Source organism: Oratosquilla oratoria, chromosome 13 (assembly GCF_046742065.1).
Source record: "Oratosquilla oratoria isolate Oo_2021 chromosome 13, ASM4674206v1, whole genome shotgun sequence".
Classification (NCBI taxonomy): Eukaryota; Metazoa; Arthropoda; class Malacostraca; order Stomatopoda; family Squillidae; genus Oratosquilla; species Oratosquilla oratoria.
Genome location: NC_134789.1, coordinates 50,486,877 through 50,508,609, shown reverse-complemented (window position 1 = coordinate 50,508,609; position 21,733 = coordinate 50,486,877). Strand labels below are relative to the sequence as shown.

The following is a 21,733-nucleotide window of genomic DNA, read 5'->3' as shown; positions in this document are numbered from 1 at the left end:
TCTAGGTGGGTGATGTAGGTGGAATTCATCCTCAGCCTTACTATGGCGATTTCCTCCCGTCTATTTCTTCTGTATGATGTTGACCAGTCTGTTATTTGCTCCTTGTGTTTGTGTGTGATGTGGAGATTGTCCCACTGGTGTTGCCAGTGGTCGTGTAATTGTTTTTTTTTTATGATAGAATTGAAAGTGCCTGTGTCTATGGGTATATCTGTGATACAGTCCTTTTCTAACGCAGATTTGGCCAGCGTGTCCGCTTTCTCGTTCCCGGAGATCCCAATGTGGCTGGGAACCCAAGAGAGAGTAATGGACTTGTTGGTCGTCGAGAGTGCGCTAATGATTTTGCCCAGGAGAGAATTCCTCATTTGGTTACCTGATTTATTTGACTGTAATGCACTCAAAGAATCTGAGAAAATAAAAAAGTTACTATGTGTGTCAGATTGAGCATTTTCTATCGCTTTGGATATTCCGAAGAGTTCGGGAATATAAATGCTCGTATGGTCCGGCAATCTGAACATCATCCGGGTTGTGGAGCTATATAACCCTGTCCCTGTCTTACAGCTACACTTGGAACCATCCGTATACAGTGACCTGTGGTCAGTGTACCCGTTGATGACTTGTAGGGTCTTCTGTCGGAGTTCTTCTACCGAGCACGATTTCTTCTGGAGGTCTTCATTGATGTTGACGTTCAGGGTGATCTTTTCCCACGGTGGTATGTGGAACGTCTTCAATTTTTCAATAGACCACAGTGGCACTGAATACTGCTCGCACAAGGATCGGATCCTGACGGAAAAGGGATTAAAGCTGGAGTTGGTAAAGTGATCGTATTGGGAAGCCGCCCGCTTGCAGGGATGTCGTGGGATACGAAGCACTTTGGCGGCGTAGCGGAGTGTAAGGAGTTCTCGCGCCTGTAGTGGAGGGGGGGAACATTGGCTTCAACTTCCAGCCTCTCGATCCTTGTGCAGCGTAATGCTCCAAGTGCAAGTCGTAGTCCTTTATTTTGGATGATGTTTAGGGGTTGTAACGTGATTGTCGTTGCCGAACCATAAATCTGACACCCAAAGTCTAATTTAGATTTAATTAGGGACTCATAAATCATTAGCAAAGATTTCCTATCTGCTCCCCAATTTGTGCCCGTTAGTTTCTGTAGCAAATTAAGTCTATTGTTGCACGCATCAACTAGATACTTTACATGGGCCATCCAGTTTCAGGCCAAGGAAAAATGTTGAATTTTGTACTGGAATGGGATTTCCATGTGATTGCAGATCGATTTCTGCCTGGGCTCTGCGTGAAAATACAACCACTGTTGACTTTACTTCCGAAAACTTAAATCCCCATTCGTCAGACCAATCCTGGAGCGAGTCCAGGGCAAGTTGTACGCGAGAGCCGGAAAAACTAGCGTTCGATGAGGAATGCCAGATTCCAACGTCGTCAGCGTATAATGAGTGTTTAAGGTTCCGAGGTGGAGCAGGTAGAATATCGTTGATAAGTAACATAAATAATGTGGGGCTCAACACACTTCCCTGTGGTACGCCATTTTCTTGTATGCGTACTGATGAAAAGCAACCTTGAATTTTGACAGAGAATGTTCGTTCTAGTAGAAATTTTTGAATAAAAATAGGGAGATTCCCTCTAAGGCCAAGTGCATTGAGTTTTTCGAGGATACCACGTCGCCATGCCATGTCGTAGGCTCTTTCTAAATCTAAGAAGCAAGCTACAAGGAAATTTTTCCTCTCGAAACTTGAAAGTATATCATGTTCTAAGTTGACCAAATGGTCGAGACTACTTCAATTTTTCCTGAAACCACATTGGGTAGGAACTATTAAATCTTGAGATTCGAGAATGAATTTTAATCTGTTATTGACCCTACGTTCTAATACTTTGCATAAGCAGTTGGTAAGCGCTATAGGGCGATAAGAGAAGGACTCTTTGGGTCCTTCCCCTTTTTGAGAATAGGTATGACGGGCATGTCTCCATGTTTCTGGGAAGTCATGATTAATCCAAATTTCGTTGTATAGTTCCAGTAATTTGTTGAGTGAGATTAAATTTAGATGTTGCAGCATCTCATACCTAATCTCATCCGGGCCAGCAGAGGTCCCTCTACACGAGCTTAAAGCCTGTTTAAGCTCGTGTAGTTGGAAGGGAGTATTGTATTCGTGGTGTGTATGTGTATGGAAGACCAGTGGCTCTGCTGCCAGTCTTTGTTTATGCTGTAGGAATGTTGGCGAATAGTTATCTGTATTGCTTGTTTGTGTGAATGTATCTGTTATAATGTTTGTGATGTCGGTGGGGGTATCTACAAATGTGGTTCCTATCGTCAAAGTCTTTATGGTAGGTGCATGTTTGCCGTCAATTCTTCGGACGGCTGACCAAATCTGCGTTAGAGGGGTGTGTATGTTTATTGTCGAAATAAAATCACGCCAAGACTTTCGCTTGGAGTGTTTAATGGTTTTACGGGCCTCTGCTTGTGCCTTTTTAAAAGTAATCAAGTTGGGTAAAATTGGGTTCTTTTTAAAAGTTCGATAAGCCCTATTCCGCTTGCAAAGTGCTTTTCTGCAGTCTGATGTCCACCAAGGAACTCTATGCTTGTGAAATGCCGAGGTCTTTGGTATGTGCTTATGCGCTGAATTCAAAATGGATAAGGTTAAATTGACTACTTTGTCATCCATATTGTCCCCTGTGGTGTTGACGTTGGTAGTACGTCGATACATTTCCCAGTTGGCTTTCCTCATGATGAATTTGGGACAGGGAGGGGGTGGGTTGTCTCCATAGGCTGGAGCAGCCGTAACGTGGTCACCCCCTATTTTTAGGATGACTGGGAAATGATCGCTGAGCATGGTGTCGTCATGCGTAGTCCATTCTATGTCGTCAGACAGCGCAGGAGACGATATGGATAAATCGATGCATGAAAAGGTGCCCCTAGCATTGTCTACACGAGTGGGATCGCCAGTGTTTAGGAGGACCAGGTTGTTGATATTTAGAACTGCCTCCATCTGCTCCCCTCGAGCACATGTTCTATCACTCCCCCACATGTGATGGTGGGAGTTAAAGTCTCCGACTATAAGTTTATGGTGGGGCAGCTGTCTTATAAGGTTATTTACCTCCTGTAGCGGAAATGGTTGGTCTGGAGGTAAATACATGGAGCAGATGGACGCAAGTTCTGTACTTTCGTTTTTACGGCAACTACCTCCAAAGTTGTGGATAATGGCAGCTCCGCTTGGGGAAGGCAGTCGCTGACAGCAACTGCGACCCCCCCCCCCCCCTCCAGGCACGAACCTGTCCTTCCCATAGATGGTAAAGTCTTTTAGGTGTAATTGAACACTGGTATTTAAGGATGTTTCCTGTAGCCATATAACTGAGGGGTTGTTTATAGAGTTGAAAATAGATAGCTCATTTACTTTATTTCTAATACCTCGGCAATTCCACTGGATGATTTTCATTTTTTTTTTTTTCTTTCTCTTCGATTTCTTCCTTTCTTGGTCTTAGTGGGAGAGGTGTGTGTTTTGCCCCCGATGCTCGGTCTGGGCTGGATATTGGACTTAATAGTCGTTTGCAGGAGCCGGCGATCTCCATGGGGACATCCTCTTCCACATGTGTAGGCACACGTAGTGGAAGCTCTGGGATAGTCGGGGAAGGAAGGTGCGAGTGCGTGGTTTGTTTGGTAGGTGGGCAGAGATCATTGTCCTTATCAGAGTGCTTGCTCTCAGTTTGTGTTTCAACAGTTCTGTATGTTTTCTTAACTGCAGAAGCATAGGAAGTTGTTCCGGATGGACTAGTTGGGGTAACTTGTCTTTCCATCACACGCTTCCGTGCTTCGTTGAAGGAGGTGCCAGAAGTTGCTTTCTCGGTACAAATTTCTTTTTCTATTTTGAAGGTGGGACAATCTCGGGAGGTGGATGCATGACTGTTGTTAGAGGGGCAGTTGACACATTGAAATACATTTGTAGAGCAGGCATCTGTAGGATGTTCTCCTGCACATTTACCGCACACGATCGTTTGGCTACGACAAAACTTAGCAAGGTGACCATATTTAAAGCACTTATTACAACGCAGAGGGTTGGGGACATATGGTCGTATTGAAACATTGATGTATCCAACTTTGACTTGATCAGGGAGGGTTGTGGAGTTGAAAGTTAGGATAATAAGGGGCGTGTTGACTCGCATGTTCTTTTCCCGGTCCATTCGCGTTATGAATTTGACATCTAGAATCCCTTCGTCTTTCATTTCTTCGATGATGTCAGACTCGCCCATGGTCATCAAATCTCTGCTGTGGATTACTCCTCTGCAGGAGTTGAGTGACTTAGGGAGGGAGGCAACAACATCGAAGGTATGAAACTTCTTGGCCTTAAGCAAGTCGCGTGTGGCTTTCCCAGAGTTGGTGGTAACTTGGAGATCTCCGCTTCTAAGTTTCCTAACCTGGTTGATATCATGAGTATAAAAGCACAAACATTTCTTCAGAATAAAGGGATTGAGATCAGCTAATCTGGTTTGGTCCGAGTGGAGAAAAACATGCCTATCCGGGTCGATGTGAGGGTCGTCAGGGGAAGTGTTTTTCGTTTGCAGAGGTGGAGTTGAAGACTCCATTCTGCACGTCGGGGTGGGGGACAAGCCCCCTGCTACACAAGAAGTGTGCACAGTAGACTCAAAGGTACAATTCTACAAGGGTCACACAGTTCCTTGGCGGGTGGTGACAGCCGCTAGGAAAGACACGCTGAGTGCCCGATGGGGACGGGGTCTATACTTCTCTAATCTACGACAGGTTAATACTAAGTTTCGCCGGGCCGGACGACTAAGGAGTCTCACGAGCCAGCAAGGACTCGTGCGGATCCCGGAGAGCTACGAAGAGACGGAAAGGTGTAGAAGAGAAAGAGCTGGGAAACGCCCAGAATAGGGTAGCAGAGTTATACTGCCTAAAGGAATTTCATCCAACGTTACGTTGGACTACAGGAACAATTGAACTCCAGAGAGTAGCCCTGGCTAGTACGATTGTCTTCTGACGGAAGTTTTTTATCTTTAAGGCTATCGACCTATAATGAGGTCATTAAGCCTGGTGTGAACCTGTGATCCTTTTTAATCTACTATTATAATTTCCACAATAGTCCTGTTGTGCGCAAATAAAATACTACTGTTAATAAGTAAACGGTCATCGGTCAAAAGATTTGTAGTGCTTAGCTGAATTTTTTTAAGTTTACAATGTTGTATAAGCGCTTGGCGCTTTGTGTTGTATCTTGAGCAGTGTATGAGTATGTGTCTTATAGATAGTATAGTGTTGCAGGTGTTGCATTGGGGAGGAAATGCGCCGTTTATGTATGGGTTTAGGTGGGTGAGGCGGGTCGAGTTCATCCTCAGTCTTGCTATGGCGATTTCCTCCTGTCTGTTGTTTCTGTATGATGTCGACCAGTCTGTTATGTATTCCTTTTGTTTGTGCAAGATGTGAAGGTTGTTCCACTGGAGTTGCCAGTGGGCGTGTAATTGTTTCCTTAGTATGGAATTGAAGGTTCCTATGTCCAGGGGTATGTCTGTAATAGAGTCTTTTTCTAAGGCAGATTTGGCTAAGGTGTCCGCTTTCTCATTCCCGAAGATCCCAATGTGGCTGGGAACCCAAGAGAGAATAATGGACTTGTTGGTCGTCGACAATGTGCTAATGATTTTGCCCAGGAGAAAATTCTCCATATAGGTTACCTATCTTAATTGCTTGCAGTGCGCTCAAAGAGTCTGTGAATATGACGAAGTTACTATGTGTGTCAGATTGAGCATTTTCTATGGCTTTGTATATGCCGAACAGTTCGGCGATATATATGCTCGTATGGTCCGGCAATCTGAACATCATCCGGGTTTTGGTGCTGTATAACCCTGTCCCAGTTTTGTGGCCGCACTTGGAGCCATCCGTGTACAGTGCCCTGTGGTCATTGTACTTGTTAATAATTTCTAGGGTCTTCTGTTGTAGTTCTTCTATGGAAGACGATTTCTTCCTGAGGTCCTGGTTGGTATTGACGTTCAGGGCGATGCTTTTCCACGGCGGTGGGTACGTATGTTCCATCTTTTCTATTGACCACAGTGGCACTGAATACTGCTCGCACAAGAATCGGATCCTGATGGAAAGGGGATTTAGGCTGGAGTTGGTGAAGTGCTCGTGCTGGTTTACCGTTTGCTTGCAGGGATGTCGTTGGTTGCGAAGCACTTTGGCGGCGTATCGGAGTGTGAGGTGCTCGCGCCTGTAGTGGAGGGGGGGTACATTTGCTTCAACCTCCAGCCTCTCGATTCTTGTGCAGCTTAATGCTCCAAGTGCTATTCTTAGGCCTTTGTTTTGGATGATGTTCAGGGGTTGTAACGTGGTTGGTGTTGCCGAACCATAAATCTGACAGCCATAGTCTAATTTAGATCTAATAAGGGACTTATAAATCATTAGCAGGGATTTCCTATCTGCTCCCCAATTTGTGCCCGTTAGTTTACGTAGCAAATTAATTCTCTTGTTGCACGCATCAACTAGATATTTTACATGGGCCTTCCAGTTTAGCCTGGAGTCTAGTTTCAGGCCAAGGAAAAATGTTGAATTTTGTACTGGAATGGGATTACCATGTAACTGCAGATTTATTTCTGCCTGGGCTCTGCGTGAAAATATAATTACTGTTTACTTTAATTCCGAAAACTGAAATCCCCATTTGTCAGACCAGTCCTGGAGCGAGTCCAGGGCAAGTTGTACGCGAGAGCCGGAAAACTTGGCGTTCGGTGAGGAATGCCAGATTCCGACGTCGTCAGCGTATAATGAGTATTTAAGATTCCGAGGTAGAGCGGGTAGAATATCGTTTATGAGCAACATAAATAAAGTGGGACTTAACACACTTCCCTGTGGTACGCCATTTTCTTGTGTGCGTACTGTTGAATAATAGTTTTGATTTTTAACCGAAAAAGTTCGTTCTGTTAATTTTTTTTGAATGAAAATAGGGAGATTCCCTCTAAGGCCAAGTGCATAGAGTTTTTCGAGGATACCTCGTCGCCATGCCATGTCGTAGGCTCTTTCTAAATCTAAAAAGCAAGCAACAAGGCATTCTTTCCTCTCGAAAGAGGAGAGGATATCGTGTTCTAAGTTGACCAAATGGTCAAGACTACTACTATTTTTCCTGAAACCACATTGGGCAGGAACTATTAAATTTTGAGACTAGAATGAATTTTAATCTATTATTGGCCATACGTTCTAATACTTTGCATAAGCAGTTGGTAAGCGCTATAGGGCGATAAGAGGACCCCGGTCCTTCCCCTTTTTGAGAATAGGTATGACGTGGGCATGTCTCCATGTTTTTGGGAATTCTTGACTAATCCAAATTGCGTTGTATATTTCTAGTAATTTTTTCAGTGAAATTGAATTCAAATGTTGCAGCATCTCATACCTAATCCCATCTGGGCCAGCAGAGGTTCCTCTGCACGAGCTTAAGGCTTGTTCAAGCTCGTGTAGCTGGAAGGGGGTGTTATAGTCATGGTGTGTCTGTGTATGGAAGATCAGTGGTTCTAGCTTCCCGTCTTTGTGTTGTAAAAAGTTTGGAGAATAGTTATTCGTGTTGCTTGTTTGCGTGAATGTGTCTGCGATTGTGTTTGCGATGTCCATGGGAGCATCTACAAACGTGTTTCCAATGGTCAGGGTCTTGATGTTAGGGGTATATTTGCCGTCGATTTTTCGAACGGCTGACCAGATTTGTGTTAGAGGAGTGTTTATGTTTATTGTGGAGATGTAATCACGCCAAGACTTTCGTTTGGCCTGTTTGATGGTTCTACGGGCCTCTGCTTGCGTCTTTTTAAAAGTAATAAAGTTTGGTGCAATGGGGTTATTTTTAAAAGTTCGGTAGGCCCTATTCCGCTTGCAAAGTGCTTTTCTGCAGTCTGATGTCCACCAAGGAACTCTATGCTTGTGAAATACCGAGGTTTTTGGTATATGCTTAAGAGCTGAATTCAAAATGGAGTTGGATAAATTTGATATCTTGTTATCCATATTATCCCCTGTGATGTTGACGTTGGTGGTTGTGCGATACATTTCCCAGTTGGCTTTTTTTATGTTAAATTTGGGACAGGGAGGGGGTGGGTTGTCTCCGTAGGCTGGAGTAGCCGTAGCGTGGTCACCCCCTATTTTTAGGATTACTGGGAAATGATCGCTAAGCATGGTGTCGTCATGCGTGCTCCATTGGAGCATGTCAGACAACGCAGGAGATGATATGGATAAATCAGTGCATGAAAAGGAACCCCTAGTATTGTCTACACGAGTGGGGCTGCCAGTATTTAGGAGGACCAGGTTGTTGTTATTGAGCACCTCGTCCATCTGCTCCCCTCGAGGAGACGTGTGGTTGCTACCCCACGTGTGATGGTGGGAGTTGAAATCTCCCACTATCAGTTTGTGGTGGGGTAGTTGTCTAATCAACTCATTAATCTCCACTAGTGGGAATCGAGGGTCGGGAGGTAGGTAGATGGAGCAGATGGGGACTAGTTTGTTTTGCAGTTTTGTTTTGATTGCGACTGCCTCCAAGTTAGTAGATAGTGGTAATTCCACTTGGGGAAGGCAGTCGCTGACTGCAACTGCGACCCCCCCTCCAGGCGCTAACCTGTCCTTCCTATATATGGTAAAGTTTCGTAGTGTGAACTCTACACTAGGCTTGAGGAGTGTTTCCTGTAGACATATTACTGAGGGGTTGTTTAGGGAGTTAAAAATTACAAGGTCATTTACTTTACTTCTAACACCTCGGCAATTCCACTGGATTATATATATTTTTTCTATTTATTTATTTATTTATTTTTATCTGCTTCGGTTTCTTCCTTTCTTGGCCTTAGTGGGAGAGGTGTGTTTAGCCCCGGATTTTCGTTCTGGGGTAGAAATGGGACTTAAAAGTCGCTTATTGGAAACGGAGGTCTCCATGTGGACATCCTCTTCCGTACGTGTAAGCACACGCTTGGGAAGCTCTGGGATGGCCGGGGAAGGAAGGTGCGAGTGAGTTTGCTTGGTAGTTGGGCGTTGATCTTTTTCCTTGTTGGAGTGTTTGCTCTCTGTTTGTGTTTCAATGGTTCTATAAGTTTTCTTTACTGCCGAAGCATAGGAAGTTGCTCCGGAGGTACTAGTTGGGGTAACTAGTCTTTCCATCACACGCTTCCTTGCTTCGTAAAAGGATATGCCACAAGTTGCTTTTTCCGTACAAATTTGTTTTTCTATCTTGAAAGTGGGACAGTCTCGGGAGGTGGATGCATGGTTGTTATTGGAGGGACAATTAACACATTGAAACACATTAGCAGAGCAAGCATCCGTAGGATGTTCGCCTGCACACTTACCGCATACGACTGATTGTTTGCTGCAGAATTTGGCAAGGTGACCATATTTGAAACATTTGTTGCAGCGTAAAGGGTTAGGGACATATGGTCGTGTTGGGACATGAATGTATCCAATTTTGACGTGGTCAGGGAGGGTTGTTGAATTGAAAGTGAGAATTATGAGGGGCGTGTTCACTCGCATGTTCCTTTCTCGGTCCAGTCGCGTTATAAATTTAACATCTAATATTCCTTCAGATTTCATCTCATCGAGGATGTCACATTCTTCCATGGTCATCAAATCTCTGCAGTGGATTACTCCTCTGCAGGAGTTGAGTGACCTAGGGAGGGATGCAACAACATCGAAGGAATGAAACTTCCTGGCCTTGAGAAGATCGCGTGTAGCTTTCCCAGAGTTGGTGGTAACTTGGAGGTCTCCGCTTCTAAGTTTTTTAACTTGGCTAATATCATTGGTAAATTGGGAAAGACATTTCTTAAGCATAAATGGATTGAGGTCAGCTAATCGGGTTTGGTCGGAATGTAGAAAAACATGTCTAGCCTTGTCCGGGTCGATATTAGGGTCGTCAGGGGAAGTCTTCCTAGTTTGCAGGGATGGAGTTCCTCAACTCCATCCCCTGCGCGTTGGGGTGGGGGGACGAGCCCCCTGGTACACAGAAAAATGTGCTCAGCAGAGCAAAAGAATATAATATAACGGGGGTCACACAGTTTCCTTTGGCGACTGGTGACAGCAGCGTAGTAGGACCACTGTGTGCCCAGTGGGTACGGGGTCTATACTACTTCTAAACTACGACAGAATGTTTCTAGATTTCGCCGGGCCGGACGACGAAGAAGTCTCACGAGCCAACAAAGGCTCGTGCGGATCCCGGAGAGCTACGGAGATATGGAAATGGCGAATAGGAAAAAGAGCTGGGAAATGCCCAGAAGTGGGTGGCAGTGTAACTGCCAAGGCAAAGCTATCCAACGTAAAGTTGGATTACGATTACAGGTCAACTCTAGAGAGTAGCTCTAGCGAGATTGACTGTGCTCGTGTGAGTATCGTCTGTCTGCTGCCAAGGGCTGCCGACGTCTGATGGTGATGGGAGTTCCTACGCCTCGTTCTCTTTATACCCTGCACCCGTGCCAGAGAGGCGGAGAGTTGCCGCTACCACAATTTTCTCCAACTATCGGTTATTTATCTGAGACAACCATGGTGAGTAGAGCAATAAAAACTTCTAGGATGATGCATTGTCATGTCTACTAACAGTAGAATTTTTTCCAGAGTAATTGGTAAGAGTTTTTTTTTTATGATAAATGCGGTACTAGGGGGTTGTGAATTTCGAGGCCTTCGGCCCAGGCGGGTTAAGTAGATCAAAGGCTTCAACAAGGGTAATGCAAACAAGGTCATCATATTAAGATAATAGGGCAGGACTCACAGTAATGGATTTAAACTGGACAAATTTAGATTTAAGAAGTAAATTGGCAAGAATTGGTTTACTAATAGGGTGGTCAACGAATGGAACAGACTTAGTAACCATATAGTGGGTGCTGAATCTATCAGTTGTTTTAAGAAATGGTTAAACAACTTTATGGATGGGGATGACAGGTGGTAATGGACATGGAACTGCCTAGTGTAGGGCTTATGGTCTCTTGAAGTCTCCTTCATCCTTTGTTATGTTCTTATGAACAGGAGGAGGTGACCGAAGATGAGAAGGATGGATGGGGTAAAAGGGGTGTTGAGAAAGAGGGGATGTCTCTTGAGGAAGGAAGGGAGAAGACAGAGGATAGGGATGAGTGGAGAATGGCTGTGTATGGATGATACTGTGATGCATGGAAGAGCATGGGTGGGGTATGGGGGAGTGGTTATATGTGAATGATATTTTGACACAGCCCAAAGGGATTTCTTCCCATCTGTTTTTCTGCACAAGGATACAGAGACGGGGGTTGCCAATTAAATGAAGTGCCCTTGCTGTGGATGTGCTGTGTCTTACTGCATTGCTTCTGATCCAGGGCAGTGTGCGAGGTGCAGGGATGACCCATCATTCAGGGGGAACCAAGTGAAAAAGGAGGGAGGGGTGGTGAATGGGAGTGACCTCAGCTCTCAGTCCACTCGTGACCTCAGCTCTCAGTCCACTCGTGACCTCAGCTCTCAGTCCACTCGTGACCTCAGCTCTCAGTCCACTCGTGACCTCAGCTCTCAGTCCACTCGTGACCTCAGCACTCAGTCCACTCGTGACCTCAGCTCTCAGTCCACTCGTGACCTCAGCTCTCAGTCCACTCGTGACCTCAGCTTCTCAGTCCACTCGTGACCTCAGCTCTCAGTCCACTCGTGACCTCAGCTCTCAGTCCACTCGTGACCTCAGCTCAGTCCGCTCGTGACCTCAGCTAGAGACCTCGTTTTTCTGCACAGACACCAGCTAGTGAATACCTGTGAATTTTATATCTCCGAATAGTGTTAAGTGATTGTGTTGTGTTTTTGTAATTGTATACGTATAGCGCTATACAGTTACAGATATAAGATAAAGTGCAGGGTTCTATTTAATTTCAAAACAGTTTTCTGTTACCGTATTCCAAAGGTAGGAGAAATAGTATAAGGTAAGCAGAGTAAGCTTCGCGTATTTAGTTTATTAGAGACCGCTTTGATTTTTTTGTTGTTGTTGATTTGTATTTTCTCTTTGCCGTTTTTATTGCTAAAGGGGGAGCGAAATGGCTTGTGAAGGTTGCGTGAACCTAGAGGTCCGTCTCAGGATGTGTGAGGAGGAAATTCGGCTTCTCAGGAGTGCGCTCCGTGAGAAGAGTGAACCCTCCCCACAACCCAAAGAGCGTTCCACTTCTTCACCTACTGTCACTGCCATGAGCGAGTGGCGCTCCGTGGGGTCCCGTTTGTCGAGCCCGCGTTCGGTAGACGTGTGCCCTGTGGAGCAACCGCTGGCTCTAGTCAATCGTTTTGCTCTACTGGAGGATGAAGTGGCTGAAAACCAGGAGTTCTTGGTGGTGGGGGACTCCATGGTTCGAGGCTATGACGACATCCTGCAGCGAAAGACTAAGCGACGTTGCAAGCTTGTATGTCAACCGGGCCGTGGGATCGTTGATTGTACCCGGTCCATCAGGGAACAAGGACGGAAGAACACGGTTACGATTGTACATACGGGTAGTAACGATGTAGGTAGGGTGAGATCAGAGGAGCTTGTTCGGAATTACAAGGTCCTCCTTCAGGAGATGAAGGAACGTGGGAGCCGTCACGTAGTCTGTGGGATCCTCCCGAGGATCTACGCAGGTTCGTGTTGGAACAGTAGAGCCATAGGGATCAATGATAGGATATCGCAGTTGTGCACACAATTGGGATACCACTTTCTTGATCCTTGGTATCTCTTTTCTAGGCGCCATGACCTTTACGCTTCTGATGGGATCCACCTTACCCGCAGAGGCAAAGATGTTCTTACAAACCTCATTGTGGGAGTTTGTAATGAACCAGCTCCTTTTTTAGGGTAGAAGGCCAAAGGGAAGGGGAAATAGAATGTACTTGGGAAAACAGTGTAGAGTATAGCATTAATGTAGAACAATGTACCAGTATAGGACAAAATATAATTTTAGGATATAATGTCGCTAGAGGACGAAATGTCACATTAGGATATAATGTCATAGGACAAAATGTCGCAATGGGATATAATGACAGTGGAGGACAAAAGATCACGATGGGAAGTAATGATAAAGGAGAACAAAATATCACGATAGGATGTAATGATAATGGAGGAGAAAATATCACGGTAGGATATAATGTCATTGAAGGCCAAAATGTAATTTTAGGAAGGGATACCGGACAGAATGTCAATGAAGGCCAAAATATCATGATAGGATGTAATATCGCTAGAGGACGAAATGACACATTAGGATGTAATGTCTTAGGACAAAATGTCACAATGGGATGTAATGACAGTGGAGGACAAAAGATCACGATGGGAAATAATGATAGTGGAGAACAAAAAATCACGATAGGATGTAATGATAATGGAGGAGAAAATATCACGGTAGGATATAATGTCAGTGAAGAACAAAATATAATTTTAGGAAGAGATACCGGACAGAATGTCAATGAAGGCCAAAATATCAAGATAGGATGTAATGACAGTGGAAGACAAAAGATCACGATGGGATGTAATTATAGTGGAGGAAAAAATATCACGGTAGGATATAATGTCACTGGAGGACAAAATATAATTTTAGAAAGGGATGCCGGACATAATGTCACTGAACGACGGGAGGCCGGCGTGAATCACGGTGACGTAGGGGGACAAAATGTACAAAATAGATCGGATGACCGTAATCGACCAGATGTCCGTGATGGGGGAAATGTTAATTTTGATAGGAGAAATGTTAATGAGGCATTGAATGTCAATGAAGGACCAAATAATAATAATATAGAGCAAGGCATAAATAAAAAACAAAATGATAATATAAGACATGATATTGAAACTCAAAATGTGTCAAAAAGAAATAATCAGGAGTTTCTTAAAACTATGTACTTTAATGATCGTAGTATTAGGAACAAAATTCAAGAAATACAGGCGTATGTCAAAAGCGAAAATCTCGATATGATAGGAATAACTGAGACATGGTTAAATGGTACAGAGTTCGAAGCTGAATTTAATATTGCGGGATTTAAACACTTTCATCAGGATAGAAACCACAAGAAAGGTGGGGGTGTTCTATTGTACGTTAAAAACAATGTTCATGCTTGTGTTTTAGAGAAAGTGAAACAGGATGCATATGACAGTTTGTGGGTTGAGTTAACCCAAACAAATGGACAAAAAATGAATATAGGTGTAATATATAGGCCAAAGACATTATCATTAGCAGACGACAAACTGTTATTTCAAGAACTGTCTAGTTTCTGCAACCGGGATTTATTGATAATGGGTGATTTCAATTTTACTGACATTGATTGGATGACCCTTGAACATGGCCATATAGGTAGTCGCTTGATTGATTTTCTTGGTGACAATTACTTAATTCAGCATGTAAAAGAGCCCACAAGATATGGAAACTTACTCGATTTATTGATCACTAGCCGCGAAAGCATGGCAACTGATGTAGAAGTCGGTGAATCTGTTGCAAATAGCGATCACAACTTAGTCAGATTCAAACTCCTAAACAATTTTAGAATAGATACTTGTGCTTCTAAAATACCCGATTTCAGTAAAGCTCAGTTCATAGAACTACGTCAGGATCTTCAGCTTACAGATTGGGAGGAAAAATTAAACGAAAGGCCTGTAGATCAGATGTGGGAAATATTTCAAAATACGCTCACTAAGATGATTCAAACTTACATTCCTTTTAAGGACAGTCGTCCCCCAAATCAGGCTCGCCCAAAGTGGCTCGACAAAGAAACTGAAAAAAGTATTGCTAAAAAGAGACAGGCTTATAAGAAATATAAGTGCTCGGGTGCATCTAATGACTATGAAAGTTATGTATCAATTCAGAGAGATTTAAAAAAGACAATAAGAAAAAGAAAATGACAATACGAAATGAACATCGCTGAGAAACCCAAAGAGAATCCCAAAGAATTCTATAGTTACATTAGAGATAAAAAGGTTGTTAGGAATCACATTGGTCCACTATTATCTGCTGACGGTCAACTTGAATATTCAAATGAAGGAATGTGTAATCTCTTAAACAATTATTTTAGCTCGGTATTCGTAAACGAAACACCTCAAAGTGAATTCCAAACTGAAACCTGTGAAAAATCTGGGGTAAACTTACTCACTACGGTAAATATAACAAAAGAAACAATTAAAAGGTGTATAGACAAACTCAAAGTTAATAAAACACCAGGGCCTGACGGTTGGCATCCAAGAATCTTAAAGGAAATGAAAAATGAGATTGTTGTTCCATTAGAAATTATTTTCAAGAAATCCATCATATCCGGAGATGTCCCAAGAGAATGGAAGTTAGCTAACGTTACTCCCATATTCAAAAAAGGTGACAAAAAGAAACCAAATAACTATAGGCCTATTAGTTTGACTTCGATCGTAGGAAAAATAATGGAAACTATCATCAGAGATGCTATCGAATATCATTTAGAAAGTAACCGTTTGATAAATGATAGCCAACATGGTTTCAGACGGAAACGTTCTTGCGTGACTAACTTACTCGAATTCTACAACACAGTTGTCTCGAATTATGACAAAAGAAACAATATAGATTTAATATATCTAGACTTTGCAAAAGCTTTTGATACCGTCCCACACGAAAGACTACTTACTAAATTAGCTTTGCATGGAATAAGTGGTAGCCTATTAGGTTGGACTAGTAATTGGTTGAAAGGTCGAAAACAGAGAGTTGTTTTAAATGGAAAAACTTCTGGATGGAAAAGTGTTGCAAGTGGAGTTCCTCAGGGTTCCGTTCTTGGGCCACTTCTATTCATAGTATATATAAATGATATAGACCATGGACTAAAATCTACTGTTTCCAAATTTGCTGATGATACAAAACTGTGCGGAGTGGCAAATGATCACTCAAACCAATTAGATATTCAAGAAGATTTAGATCAATTACAGCAATGGTCTGAAAAGTGGCTAATGAAATTTAACACAAGTAAATGCAAGGTAATGCACATAGGTAAAAATAACAGTAAGTACCATTACAAGTTATTTGGAAATTCGTTAACAAAAGTGGATAGTGAAAAAGATCTCGGCGTAATTATCAGTAACGACCTCAAATCATCCAAGCAGTGTATTTCAGCCTCTGAGAAAGCAAATAAGATTCTGGGATTGATTGCGCGATCTTTTGATTTCAAAAGTCCATCACTCATTAACAAGCTATATAAATCGTTAGTTCATCCACATTTGGAATATGCTGTTTCCGTATGGTCACCGAATCTCATTAAAGACATTGACAGACTGGAAAAAGTACAACGGCGAGCCACAAAACTGATTCCAAATATCAAAAATAAATCATACGAAAATCGACTTAAGCACATGAATCTGTTTTAATTTATTATTAATATGATTTTTTTTTTTTTTTTTTTTTTTTTTAATCCGACCTAGATATGGATCAAAAGGTCTCCTGTCGGCATGCTTTGCCTTTGTAATCCTTTGTGGAGTGAGTGGGGATGAAATTGGTGGGAGTGGAATTATGCCTTTTGAGTTTGGCTACCTCTTTGTAAGGGGGAAAAAGCCTTTGGTATATGTATGCATGTATTATTATTATTATTATTTTTGTTGTTATGGGGCTGAAACATGGAACATAAGAGAAGAAGAGAGAAGGAGTTTGAATGTGAGATGAGGTGTCTGAGAAGTATGATGGGGGTTACTAGGCTAGATAGAGTGAGAAATGAGGAGGTGAGGAGGAGAACGGGGGTGGAAAGGGAGCTGGGAGATAGGGTTGATGAAAGAATATTAGGATGGTTTGGACACATGGAAAGAATGAGTGAAGAAAGACTAGTAAAAGAGGTGTGGAAGGCAGATGTGGAGGGAGTGAACATGAAGGGGCGTCCTAGGATGAGGTGGATGGATGGGGTGAAGGGGGCTTTGGGGAAGAGGGGAATGTCTGTTGAGGAAGGACGGGAGAGGACAGAAGACAGGGGTGAATGGAGAATGGTTGTATATGGATGATGTTGTGATAGCATGAGGTGGAATGGGCGGGTGGATGGGGGGTGAGGTAGTATGTGTGAGCAAAATTTGACGCAGCCCGAAGGGATTTCTCCCCGTCCTCTCATTTTATGAAGCGGCCTTGCTGTGGATGTGCTGTGTCCTGCGACACTGCTTCTGACCCAGGGCAGTGGACAAGGTGGAGGGATGACCCATCATTCAGGAGGTGGTAAGATAAGAGGGAGGGTGGAGGGATGTGGAGTGTATTCAGGGATGGAATGGGTGGGAATGATTTTGTGCCCTTTTTCTTTTTGGCTACCCCCCTTGTAAGGGGGAAAAAGCCTTGGTATATGTATGTATGTATTTTTTGTATATAGTTTTTTCTGCATAAAACACCAAAAGACTTTAGATTTGTTATAATCTTTTATGATTGGAGGCTAATTTCAACTAAAGAAGAATGCAGATCACTTTTTCTATTGTCCCTCTTTCCCTCTGAAGTCTCTCCTTTGCTACCTCTGTGGCTCCAGCTTTGATGAAATGTTGTCCCCAGGGATAGAGACACTGGTTATCAGTGACTGAATATAAATACAGTTTTCTCTTGGAGGCCATCAAAATTGGTCAAAGACATTTAGGGTCAATTAGACAAATGTAGGTCTGATAACTAGTTTGTGAATTCACAAACTTTATACATAAATGGAAGTGTAGTAGAAAAGCAGACAAGGGTGTCATGTCTAGAGGGGAGGAGCCAGTGATAGGCAGTTCAAAACCATAAAGGTCAGTACATGATGTACATATGGCATTAAATCCCTGAGTTCCAACATCTCTATTCAGTTGTTCTTCCTCCAATAGTTAAATTCAACACAATACAACCAGTCTTTTTTATTGGTTGTTTTTCCTATGCAGTAGAACCTCAGTTCTCAACCACAGCCCATACTAGAAAACTATTCTAGAACTGATTTGGTCGAGGACCAAAACAGGTTTACTGATCTGCTAGATATATTTTATCAGTGATATTTTTCCACAAAACTTTGAATTATGCCCCATTTTCAAAATGTCTCCCATCAGGTTGGTAAAAAACTGATATTTTGGTCATTTCCTGGAGCAAAAAGTTCTCAAATTTTTGGGCAAGGAGCAATTTGTTCAACTTGTGAAATGTTCAAGAACCAAGGTTCTACTATACAATATATACATTATATTTATATGTTTGCAGGCACCATGGGCTTGTAGCACATGTACACTAGAGAACAAACCTGCAAGCACCAAATGCAGTGTTTGCCTTACACCCAGGGGTCTTTCAGGAGGCTTAGAGGGTCGGGCAGAAGACTTCCAGTGGCTTGGTGGTCTTGCAAATAATAGAGAAGCCTCACACCATGAAACTGCTGAAGAAATTATTACTAGTAATCCATCAGATCCAGGAGATAATCAACACAACAAACCTGTTTGTGCCAGACAAGAGTTATATGTTTCAGCTGATTCCTCTGGTTCCAAATACAGGTTCAAAAGATTAAGAAACTCAGCATCAGATACTTCAGAACAATTGACTCCCAAAAATTTAGCTGCAAATACTTCTAAAGTCATGACTTTGAGAAGTCAGACAGTGGATACTTTAAAATTGTTACCAGCAAATCCTGAAAGTGGGAAAGGTTCCATGGGTAAGTTATAGAGTTACACTTTTTCCTATGAAATGGATAGGAGTGGCATTATGACTTTTGACTTTGGGTACCTCCCTTTTAAAGGGGAAAAAGCCCTTTGTATATGTATTTATGTACATACACCAAAAGACCTTTTCCCCATATATATGCACACACCCTACACCCTCCCCACAACCATATAAAATCAATTTATGGTCCCTTCCATCATAACACCTCATGGATGAAGGGTCGTCCCTGTCCTTTGTCACATTGCTCAAATCAAAGGCAATCCAGCAAGACAACTCTTCCACAGCAGGACCCAAGAGCCAAAGATAGTTGACCTCCACCATATCAATTTTTGGCAACCCCCTTCATCCACTCAAGAAATTTATGGAGCAGATACGAAAAATCTCTTCAGGCCATGTCATTTCCTCATCCATCAACAACTATTCTCAATTCATTCCTATCTTTTCCATTCTTTTTCTTGCTAAACAGACATTCCTCTTGTCTCCAATGCCCCTATCCATCCACGTCATTCCTGTTCTACTCCTCAAATTTACTCCATTTACTTCTGTTTTCCACACTGGTTTTGCAAGTCCATCCTCACCCAGTCTTTTTATATGCCAAAACCATCTCAGCATTTTGATCAACCTAACTTGACAGCTCTCCACACTCACTCTCTGCCTCACCCCCTCATTTCTCACTCTATTCTTCTTTACGTCTATCGTAATCTTCAAATGCTTTATCTCAAACATTTTTCAGTTCTTCCTTTATAGCTTTTAAATTCCATGTCTTGGCATCATATATTGCCATGGGCACAATCACTCCCTCATACAACTTTTTTTTGTAGTGTTCATCCCATAATACTTACTATTCCCCATAGACATTTACTTGTTTTCCTTAATCTATGATTCACCTCCACTTTATTTCAAGCTACATGTGACCTCAATTACTTAAAGCTCTCTTCTATCCCATTTCCTCCATTCCCATTTCCTCCAGCCTCTCACAATGTTTTTAGATAAGAATGAAAATTTATTGGCAAATTGACCCACCAGGTATTATGGTCACCAGTTTCTATATTCCTAGTAAGACAAGTAACAAGAATGGGAAATGAAGGAAAGGTAAACTTGAAAAAAAAATATTAGATAATTAGAATAAAGGCTAACAGGGTGAGCAGGGGACCAGACAAAGGAAAAGATAGGTGGTTGGTGTGAATGAAGCCATAATAGCTCATGGTCTGGATGTTGAACAAGCAAAAATATGTGTAGATATTAATGATCAGTCCATTGCCACAGATCTCTTTTGTAGGAGACACATGGCCACTGAATTAACCACCACAACCAGCTTTCCATCATTATCCCTTCTTTGCAGACAATAGTTTACAAAGTGAGAAAGTATTAATAGAGTAATCAGATGTCTTTCCATGTTCAAGTTTACCTGCTTGTCACATTGATTTCTTTATTTCAGAACAAGTGAACCAGAAGGTTGTGGTGTGTAGGGGCCATAAACAGAAAGCCAAAAGAGCACAAGTTGTCAAGAATAATGAAAACAAAGGAAGGATTTTCTTTACATGTGCTATGCCGAGAGGAGCCCAGTGTGATTTTTTTGAAGTAATGAACAAGGAACTCATGTGTTTGGTTAATTTGTGTCTTTGGGCTACTATTAAGCTTAGTTTGATGGTTTGGTGTTAGCTAGAAAAAAAATCATGCTCTCTGTTGTGGCTGTATATTAGAAATAATACATACATTCAGCAGTAGGTATTTACATGTAAGGATGCTGGCTGGCTGAGTGGGTTAGTGTTGCTACTTTTGGCAGAGGTCAAGGTGATGGCAGTTTGAACCCTTCTGCCAGTGAGTTGAGTCAAGGGCATGGTTCGTTAAATTTCATTGCAAAGTCCTCTACAATGGGCACCATCATAGCCTCCTGATAGAGGGAGTTTACAACATTCTAAATCATCATCATTTACATATAAACATACAATTGACAGAAAATACAGAATAGAGTTGACCAGAACTAAGACTGATTGTTATTACTTTTTTTTCCAGTGGGGAGACCTTGACCATCCTAAATGTGAGCATGGAAACATAACAGTTCTAAGAACTGTTTACAAGCAAAACTCAAATAATGGCCGCCTTTTCTACTCATGCCCTTTGGCTAAGTCCAAGAAATGTGAATTTTTCAAATGGGCTGATGACAAGAAAATTGAACATGGTGAATAAGTCTCTTGTAAGTTATTTAAAAGTGTGTTTAATCTTGCCTTGTTGGGAGATTTAACATCAGTTAGGGTAACAAGGCAGCTTGTGTCAATTTAGTGTTGGTCAGTAGGCAAATATTGTTAGTATTTAACCCATTTCTAAGCAGACAACATTCCTACAGCCAAAAAGAAAAATAAGTACAGTACAGAAAATTATCATAAAAATGTTTCAAGTCATACTGCTGGAGTAGTAGTAAAAGATGATTGTGTGAATATTTTCATATGTGCATGAAGATACGGAAGTCCTAGTTTCATAATATTTAATGTGAAATGTGAGACAGTATTATTGCTAATAGATGTTAGCGATATGCTTTTGTGTTCACTGATATAGATTAAGAGGCAGTAAATATGTAGCTCATGTTCAATTTCAAATTAAGAGCATAAATTTCAACAGAGGGATATAGACCTTTGTATTTATGGCACATTTCTTTTGTATGAATTGCACAATATTTTTCTTCTTCTTCCATTCCTGCTCTAACGTACTCACTATGTCTTTTTAGTTTAAAGTTCCAAGCTTATTTGCACATATTAAAGGTCACCATTTAAATGATGGTGGCCTTTAACATGTGCAAATAAGTCTGGAGTTATTTTATTGCATCATTGTTTTAGCAAACCAGAGTAGATGTGCAAACAATAATGTAAGATTATAGTTGCAAAGAATATTTTTATGATTGAAAAATAAAATCCACATCACATCTTATCTTTTTAGTTTCACCAACTTAGACTGAATATTTTTTGCAGTCCATTAATCACAGTGACTGTAGAGAGGAGTTTGAATGTGTTTGAGATGAAATGTCTGAGAAGTATGGTAGGGGCATCTAGGCTGAATAGAGTAAGAAATGAGAAGGTGAGGAGGAGAGCAGGGATGGAAAAGGAGTTGGGAGATAGGGTTGGTGAAGGAGTAATGGGATGATTTGGACTCATGGAAAGAATGAGTGAGGAAAGATTAGTAAAAGAAGTGTGGAAGGCAGAGGTGGATGGAG

At 42.0% G+C, this 21,733-nt stretch overlaps 1 protein-coding gene across 2 annotated transcripts in view; it reads left to right on the top strand.

Moving 5' to 3' along the window:
- LOC143032424 (endonuclease 8-like 3) overlaps positions 1–21,445 on the top strand; it is a 57,658-nt gene extending 36,213 nt beyond the window's left edge. For both annotated transcript variants that reach the window (XM_076197177.1, XM_076197176.1), the window contains 3 exons: positions 18,076–18,517; positions 19,964–20,106; positions 20,542–21,445. In XM_076197177.1, coding sequence (XP_076053292.1) covers positions 18,076–18,517; positions 19,964–20,106; positions 20,542–20,715 — 759 coding nt within the window. In that variant the 3' untranslated portion in view covers positions 20,716–21,445. The remainder of the gene's footprint in view (positions 1–18,075; positions 18,518–19,963; positions 20,107–20,541) is intronic.
- Positions 21,446–21,733: the final 288 nt, after the last annotated feature.